Source organism: Microtus ochrogaster, chromosome 2, assembly GCF_000317375.1.
Source record: "Microtus ochrogaster isolate Prairie Vole_2 chromosome 2, MicOch1.0, whole genome shotgun sequence".
Classification (NCBI taxonomy): domain Eukaryota; kingdom Metazoa; phylum Chordata; class Mammalia; order Rodentia; family Cricetidae; genus Microtus; species Microtus ochrogaster.
The window spans coordinates 38694952-38704602 of NC_022010.1; the positions used below are offsets into that span (position 1 = coordinate 38694952).

Consider the following 9651-nt stretch of genomic DNA (forward strand, 5'->3'; position numbering starts at 1 on the left):
AGTGGGTGGGTGGATGGGTGGGTGGGAGGATGGGTGGATGGATGGATGGATAAATGGGGTGCGTGGATTAGCCAAGTATACTTTGCTGTGTATTATATGCCATATGCAATGTCTCATATGCTGATGGGAGTAAAAGCTAATGCAATCTTAGGGAGAACAATGTTTTCAAAATTATTATTTGAAGGAATTTACTCCTGACATATTCTTGTACATGACTAAAAAGATGTGTGCATAGTTCTTTTGCTGTGTCTTTGTAAGGTACCAGCATAGAAACAGTTACATCTTAATTAATAAGGGACTGCACATAAGGATACACAATCTATACCATGAAATATAATGCACATACCTATGTAACAAAATATTATGCTATCACTAAAAGTAACGGAGAAGGCTTATGAGCTAGTATGACACAATTACCTAAATGCACGGTTACATGAAAACAATAAGTCACGGGGCTGTGTGTGTGTGGTTGTAGCAGCCATGGAAATATTCCCCCCAGCTCTCCTGCTGATGGGAAGATAAATACACACAGCTATGAAAATGTTCCACTCAGATCTCCCGCTGTTGGGAAGATAAATATTGGCAGCCCCAAACCCAATACTCCAAATCTACCACAATTTTGATTCCATTGCTGTCCTTCCCATGGGCTAGTAAGACCTGTCAAAGAGGACAGCATGGCTTCTCATGAGACTCATTCCTGAAAGATGCTGGCCATTCCCGATGGACAATCTTGACTTAATCCTTCAGTCGCTCTAGACCGAAACTCTTCTCTGGAGCCCTCTTGCTTGCCCTCCCCCTCCACTTCATGGCTTTGACCTTCAAGGTTGTGTGACACCTCTCCTTACCTTCCCTGCCTGCTACCCTTTCCTCCACAGATACCTTCAAGGTTGTGTGACACCTCTCCTTACCTTCCCTGCCTGCTACCCTTTCCTCCACAGATACCTTCAAGGTTGTGTGACACCTCTCCTTACCTTCCCTGCCTGCTACCCTTTCCTCCACAGATACCTTCTACAGTGAATTTCTTGCATGACACATTCCAATTTGATATCAACATCTCAGAATACTGACAAATGAGTTTGTTTGTTACCATTGTGTAAAAATGTGGGAGAAGATTCGCACACATAAGAAATACGTGTACTTCTCTGCAGCTGTAGAAAATAAAGTGTGAAAATATAAAAAAAAAAACAAACCTGATACCATACATTGCCTTCAGACAGAAGCTAGGTTAGAAAGGATGTTTTACTGTATTTACATTTAAATAAAATTTAAACCATGTGAATGTATTTCTTGCTTTTTAAAAAAATCTGGGTTGTGAAGCAACATGATTCAATTCATAAAAACTTCATAAATTTGAAGCAAAACCCATTTACAATACATAAATTTTAAAAGATGGAAGGATAGCATAGAATGTCATAATTTTCCTTGCCTGAATATTCCACATTTTCGAGACTAGACCCATATTTATGTGATAAGAGGGCTTGGTTTTAAACTGAACAATGTCTCTTTTCAGTATCTTTTGTAACACCACTGTCAGGGGCTCCACACAAGCCCTTCCCAAACAAAAACATCCCCTCCTTTATCATTGCAGAGGGCCAACCTATCTGTAACAGGTTTATATGTGCTTTTCCTAACGTGAGTAGGTAAGAATATAGTATCTTGTAGGATTTCAAAGTTGTCTCAGTTACATTTTTTTTAAATGTAAGAGAACGCTTGAAACAGAGGAGCAAGTTTCTTTGAAAAACATCTTTTCAGATATAACTACTAACATAGAGAAAAACATGATTTGAGAATTGAGTACAAATTTGAGAATGAACCTAAAGATGGTTGCGGGCAAAATTTCTTTAAATGGCGTTTGAAAAGGAAAATATATGTGTAGATATTTTTTTTTACCAGTCTCTCAGGGGTTTTTGTTTTCAATGAAAGGTGGGCGCATATTCTTTACAAGGCTGTCTTTAGTCTTCAAATCAACACTTGATGAAATTTTATTTTCTTATTAGCTTAAATTAAAACTAGATACAGTTGATCATTATTTTAAAACTCTGCCAGTTCCAGAGTACATAGCCAGTGTCAGTAGCCCATGTCAGTTCCAACAGTGACCCGCTTTCAAAAGCCAGTGACAAAAATATAATAATTCCAGAGAAGACACTTACGTCCAAACGCCTATGCAAGTCTGGAATATCCGCAAATAGAATGAAAAGACATAGGCCCATCTGTAAAATCAGCACAAGGACAAATATATCTGAGGAAACAAGAACACAAGCTATCATTTTGAGAAGTTGCTCTTTGAAGCATTACGTCTGTTGACTGATAGATTCTAGGTTAATGCTGATTACATTTACTTGACTTCTGCATCCAAATACAGCATCACGAAGGAAAGCACTCATTTCTATTGCAGTGGGTCTCACCGCCATAATTTCTATGCATGTCCTTGATGGGGGATCTTTTTTATATGTATGTTATGTTCCAATTAGTACAGGTGGTAAATATATAGAGACTTGCAATGATAAAATGCCCTTTCGATGAGTGCTTTAAAGACATTCAAGTAACTGCCTTAAATACAAGTCATCTGCCTCAAATCCATTTCTGGAAAACCAGGAATGCCATAAATACATGAAATTTTAAATTGTGATTATATAAAGGAGAACATTCAACTACTTCTTCGTTCCAATGAGGGAAGAGGTAGAATCATTTTCTTGGTACAATTTTGTAGGAGGGTATGAATCCTTCAACTTGTGCTCCCAAATTGTAACAATTAGTACCAATTATATAAATATATGTCTCCAAAACTAACTTGGGCACACACTTCTCCTTAACAACCTCTCTGCCCCAAACTACTCCAGCTAAGAGGGTTCGCAATGCTGTGTGATGAGGCAGGTTCCCCAGGTCGGACCTATTCCCATTCTGCTACCATATGATGCTGTTCCAGTTGAGGGCTGTGACCCTTCTCATGTCCCCAGGAGGAATACCCAACAGACAATGACAAGTAAAGACTAGTCTTTACACTGATCTTCCCAACTTAGACTTATCCCAAGAGAAATCACTAAAGACAACTTCCGGTGGAGCACTGGGCTGAGAAGAGAAAGCTGTCCTTTGATGGAGAGAGGCAGGGGAATGAGGTCGCTGCATTTTTCGGAGTTCTGGACTGGAACTCTAGCTGAGACTCAGCTGTGCCGTTGATTCATGAGTGACCTGAGCATGCCTGTGCTAATGATCAGCGATGGTCAAACCAACAATCCCCCTGTTTCCACGCAGTGTTACTCACAGTTTGTATAGGTGGGCTGCCTGAACGGTTTGCCCTTAGAGAACACAAGGGCCACGATGATACAGTTGATTGTTCCCAGAAACCATATAGTAGTATTCTCAAAACTAGCAAAGGTGCTGTTACTTCTGGTTTTCTCGGGAACATGTGGAGACGTGGTTATAGCTAAGATGCTTTCATTTCTCGTTGGGCAGGCACTACAAAGGAAACCAAAAGAGCCAATGGAATCCTCAAAACATATTTGCATCTGTGGGTCACCATGCAAACAGATAGCAAATTTTTCATAGTTGTCTCCATTGTGGAAAAGGAGACACAAAAATAAAAAAAAAATAAAGACAGATAGATGCATAATTTTGTATGTTTGAATAGGGAAATTGATACATAGGCAGGTTCAACTGTCTACTTGTTCAGTAATCTGTGCATCCATCATATATGTTAAGGATATGGGGGTAGGGGAAGATGAGTAAATTGTGATTCTTCCCTTAGTAATACATAAGGTGACACATACTAATCATTGAACAGGAGCAGTTTTGAAACAGCTCTGCCATGCTGGACTGGACAGGGCAAGCAGGCAGTGCCATATATACCCTCTCAATGCTGCAGCTTAGATTCTTAAGACGTACTTAGCATCTTAAGAAGCACTTCTGGTCAGAAAATAATTACAGATATGCAATAAACACAAATCCAGATTAAAAAAAGATCTCTAAATGGGTCACAGTGTTGGATAAATGTACGAGGCTTGGGAGAGATTTTGATCATTTCACCAGACATGGCTTAAACTGGGCTCCTTAAACTGGGGCAAACAGGAAAGTTATATAATCCCTTGCCACCCTCATTATTAAACAACGCAGCCAAAGATGTGTGACAAAAAAGACAGATGGTTATTGAAAACTTTCTGAAAGGACTTAAAGGCACTAAAATCACTGTCTGATGAAGACCAGTTGCCTCCCTTCAGGTGGGCCAGATGATGTTTGACCGAAATCAGGCTTCAAGGAGCTGGATTAGTGGCCACGCTGATACCTGTGCAGCTCCATGAGGTACCACGGCTGTTTCTGCACGAGGACGAAGCCCACGATGTGCATAGCCAAACTGAGAAGGATGTTGAGGATAACTGAGAGCAGCAGAGGTGGGGAGATCAGCCGCCCTGCAGGCCTGAAAGGCACTAGCTTGGGATTGGCACCATTCAGATTCACTACAAAAGAAATCCAGAGTTTGCATGTGTGAGAGCAGGAAAGCGTTGCATTCTTTTTTTCTCTCTCACGATCTTTATATGCATGTCTGTAAAGTAATAATTTTCCTTACTATACAGATGGGAACTTGATATTTTCAGCAGGTTAATAACTTACATAAAAATAGAGTTAGCAAATATAACAGTTCACATTTTTCATTTTTTGGCTTTCCCCTCCCCCACTCACATTGCCCATTTGAGGGTCATCCTGACTTCGTTTTTATTTTTTATTGATTTGTAAATAATATCATTCAAAATTTCTACTTCCTCCCCTCCTCCCATTTTCCTCCTGTTCCCCCACTCACCCTCACCCTCTAGTCCTAAGAGAGGGCAGGGTACCCTGCCCTGTGGGAAGTCCAAGACCCTCCCCCCCTCCATCCAGGTCTAAAAAGGTGTGCATCCAAACAGACTAGGATCCCAAAAAGCCAGTACATGCAGTAGAAACAAATCCCAGTGCCATTATCATTGGCTTCTCAGTCAGCCCCCATTGTCAGCCACATTCAGAGAGTCCGGTTTGATCACATGCTCGTTCAGTCCCAGTCCAGCTGGCTTTGGTGAGCTCCCATTAGATCAGGCATGCTGTCTCAGTGGGTGGAAGTGTTGCATTCTTAATGGTAAGAGTGGTATGATTAATGCACCTGTCAACCCTTGATCTGAGAAGCTTCTACTTGCAGCAGATGGTGATTAACACACTGACACCTATAACTGATCAAAGCAGAGAATAAGAGACTATAGGGTGCTCAGTCCTAAACAGGACCTCTGTATCACAACCCAGTCCCCCCCACACACTAAAAATAATGCTAGGATTTTTGCCAAAGAGGAGCCAGAAAAACTGTGCAAGTGGGAGGTAGCAGATGACTACAATGGGACAGGGACACAAATGGATGCTCATATAGCCAACTAAAATCCACGTAAAAATCTGAGAGAGCTTCAAAAGGAATCCTAGACACAAAAGAACAGAGTTAAGCATGGTTTGGTAGTGGCATTTTCTTGGGTGGGCTCTGCTTGCTAGAAGCAAGCAGAGGCATGGTTCCTTTAAGAGAGGTTTTCCTGATTCAGCGCTAGCAGAAAAAGCTAAGCTGTTTTGAAACTGCAGCTTTCTGGCCCATGCTGCCTGTGCAACCTCTGGCTCTTTCGGGAGACCGAGCATTTAAATGGGGTTTGTAACCAAAGTGCTACAGTTTGCTTGATGGCAACATAGAGCAGCTGTGTGCCTAAAAATGGGGCAATGTATTTGGCTCTCAGAGGCAGCAAACAGCTCCACCATGCTGGACTGGGTGGGACAAGCAGTCAGTGCCATATATGCCTTAGCAATGCCACAGCTTAGATTCTTAAGAAGCACTTAGCATTTTAAGAAGTGCTCTGGTCAGAAAATAATAACAGATATGCAATAAAGACAAATCCAGATAAAAGAGATCTCTAAATGGGTGTTGGATAAATGTACGTAAGCTTGGAAGAGAAAAATAAAAATAGTATAGAGAGTTATGAAGAGAAGTAAATGGTTTAAAAAACAAAGTCTTTAAAGAAATAGAATACAGTCATGGATTAAAAGGGGCAAAAAAATAAGCCATGTAAAGATGGAAAATACACAGAGAGTCTGGATTATATATATTACTGTGTTTTCTTTGAATTTTTTGACTGTGAAGGAGATAAGTAACCAAAATATATATCTTAAAGCTATCTTGATTTCAAAATATGGATCTAAGGATAAGTTGCTTTGGAAAAGAGATTCTTCTTTTGTTTCCACAGAAGATGAGAACCTGTGAAATTGCTTCTAGACTAATGTGGTTTGATGGACCAAGACCTTCTGAAAGGTCACTTTGAACACCCCCCAAAATTACTTTGCCCAATAAAAAGCAGGAATCAGTTTGGAGAAGAACTATGCCCATATTCCCAAATATTGTTTATAAATATTTGTTTACATTTAAAGGGGGATATGATATAGAGATAAATACTTTGCATTGATATAGATCTTAGTTTATTGATACAAATTTAAGGTCAATTTTGGCACATGTACATGTATTTCTGATCTTGATTGAAGTATTGTGTTTGTACAGCTCATTTAGAAATATAATGCATAATTAAGAAATACAGGTTAATAGATAATCATCTATAATAGTCAACCTTGTAGACATGTTAGTTAGATTTTCTAGATATATAGATATATATTTCAGATAGGCATTCTTCATATCTTTCAAAGACTACAGAATATGGCATGTAAAATGTTTTAAGAACTTGGGACTTTTCATGACAGTAAGACACATCTGCTCCTGGCAGCATCAGTTTATTTCAAGAGGAAGATTGGCATCAAAGAGGCTCCTTATGGAGCTAGTTAACCATTTGGGCAAGAAACTGCTGTTGCCTGGACTGCTTGATGAACTGTTCATGCAGAACCCACAGAGAAATGACTGCTGAATTTGCCTAAAGGTGAGATGGTCCTTCAGGTTCCTGATTTATCAAAGAGTGTGCCAAACATTCTGCAGGACACAGAAGAAAGTGACTGACAAACTGCTAATAGAGGCAGAACTGTCTTTGAAGTTTCCTGCTTCATGGAAAAGTCTGCTTGATACTATGGGCTAGTAGGCTGAAGATGGGTGCCCCAATGTTACAGAAGAACTTTGGATGACTACTCATTACAGAGATATGACATTGCAAATGCAATTTGAAAAGCTCAGTAATAAATTGATGACTATAGTTTTCAACCAATAGCAAAACAAAACTATCAAACCTAGAAAAGGAGGTTAATTTTGTACCCAAAGTTACTACATACACAATAAGGCTCAGAACAAAATGAACTAAAAGAAATCACCACTGAAGAATCACACACATTGGCCGGGAGGTGGTGGCACACACCTTTAATCCCAGCACTTGGGAGGCAGAGACAGGCAGATCTCTGTGAGTTTGAGACCATCTGGTCTACAAGAGCTATTTCCAGGACAGGCTCCCAAACCACAGAGAAACCCTGTCTCAAAAAACCAAAAACCAAAAACCAAAAAAAAAAAAATCACACACATTAAATTTTATATTCAAAGACTTTCTAATAGTTGTTGCAAATATTGCTAAAACCTAATTGAAGGGTCTGGAAAGATGGCTCGGTGGTTAAGAGCATTGCCTATCCTTGTCAAGTTCAATACCCACCAGCCACATGGTGGCTCACAACCACATGTAACTCTAGCTCCTGGGGATCAGATACCCTCTTCTGGCATCTGAAGGCACTGCACACACAAGGTGCACAGATATTTATGGGGGCAACAGCCATACATATAAGATAAAAACACATGAAAACATTGTTATTTAAAAAAAGAACTATTTTTTAAAAAAAATGTGAACAAAAATAAGGAAAACAATAGTTAAAATGAAATAGACTGTCAACAAAACTAAAGAAATTATTAAGTCAAAAGACATGATGCCACAGGAAATACAATAAGTGATGTCAAAAGAATCATTACAGGAGTAAGGAGCTACTTCGATGTGTAAGAGAACTAGATGTTAAAACAAGATGGAGTGGGTTCAAATCCTTAGCACTCATATAAACAGCTGGGCATGGCTATGCATGCTGTAAATCCTGCACTGAGAGGCAGAGTCGAGCAGATCACAAGTAGGCCTAGTCAAAAAGTAAGCTTCGGGTTGCAGACCCTGTCTCAAGAGAGAAAAGAAGAGGGAATAGAGAAAGACTCCTGATTCTTCAAGTTGAGGACATCCTGGGCTACATATCAAAACCTTAGTTCACGAAAGAAAATATAAAAATAGTGAGAAATGGAAAAATGGTTCAGCAGGTAAAGGGACTTGCTCAACTCAGAAAACCTCAGTTCAGTTACTGGGACCCAGATGGTGAAGGGAAATACTGACTTTCACAAGCTGTTCTCTGGCTTCTGTGTGTGTATCATGTGCACACGTGTACACACACACACACACACACACACACACACACACACACATTCTCTCTATGTCTAAATAAAATACACTTTAAATTTTTAAGGTCAAAAGACAGTATGTATAATAGGAGAAACCATTTTATCCTTTTGTAGTCAAGCTGAGAAATTCAAATCAAATCATGATAGGTCAGGCTGAATTTATATATGTAACAATAATAAGTAGAGGTCATGAATTTGAGGAGTGCAGGTAGCATAGAAGAGTTGAGACAAGGAAAAGAGGGGCATAAATTATGTCAATATAGTAATCATATATAAAATTTTCAAAAAATTAAAATATCATTGAACTATAGATAAAATTATTTTTTTCAAAATTAAATACTTAGTTATTGTTGAGGCTGCTTAGAAATGAGAACTATCTTTCATTGCTAATGAAAATTTTAAAATGGTACAGTCTCTAGGAAAATGGTTTAGTGTTTGCTTGAAGAGTTAAATATGTAACAGTCATATAATACAGAAATTCTATTTTATTACTTATAAAACTGAAAAAAGCTCAAGCAGGTTATTTATGCAAATATCCATTGCAACACTGTCCACAACAGACAAGAGGAGGAAGCAACTTAACTCCATCACCAGAGTAACAGAAAAAAATGTGAATACATACATACATACATAATCAGGGAATATATATTCACTGAATAACATAATATTTATCTACAATACGGAATGAAGTTCTGATCCATGATGCAAAATGTAAGTGAAGGAAACAGAAACAAAGGAAAAAATTATATGTCTTCATGTATATAAAATATGTGGATTATGCAAATTAGTGCAAATAAAAAGTAGAGAAATTACCCCAGATTGGAAGAGAGAGTTGGGAGTTCTTGCTCCATGGGTAAGGTATCTGTTTGGGTACAGTAGTGATGGAGGTGGCACAGAATTTTTAATGCAATTAGTATTTCATGATAATATGCTTAAATGAAAATTTTTATGTTATAGGTATATTTTTAAAAAAATGTAATGAAATTTACAAACAGTTATCAAAGGAAAGGAAAAGAATTTATGAAACAATATTAAACCAGCCATGGAGGCATGCACTCTTATCTTCCCCAGACTTGGAGTTTGAGACAGAAAAATCACAAATTTGAAGGCAGACTGGATTATATAGCACAGCCTGGTCTCAAAGAAATTCAATATGTACAATGCTAGAGAAAACGTAATTCAAATTCTCAGTTTTTATAAAAAGAGAGAGAGAGAGAGAGAGAGAGAGAGAGAGAGAGAGAGAGAGAGAG

The 9651-nt window shown here is 38.7% G+C and overlaps 1 protein-coding gene across 3 annotated transcripts in view; it reads right to left on the reverse strand.

Annotated features, from left to right (window-relative positions):
- The window catches only part of Atp13a4 (ATPase 13A4), a 134959-nt gene that overhangs the window by 14588 nt on the left and 110720 nt on the right, over positions 1–9651 (reverse strand). For all 3 annotated transcript variants that reach the window (XM_026786287.1, XM_026786292.1, XM_005344791.2), the window contains 3 exons: positions 4280–4451; positions 3263–3456; positions 2151–2239 (listed from right to left, as the gene is read on the reverse strand). In XM_026786287.1, coding sequence (XP_026642088.1) covers positions 2151–2239; positions 3263–3456; positions 4280–4451 — 455 coding nt within the window. The remainder of the gene's footprint in view (positions 1–2150; positions 2240–3262; positions 3457–4279; positions 4452–9651) is intronic.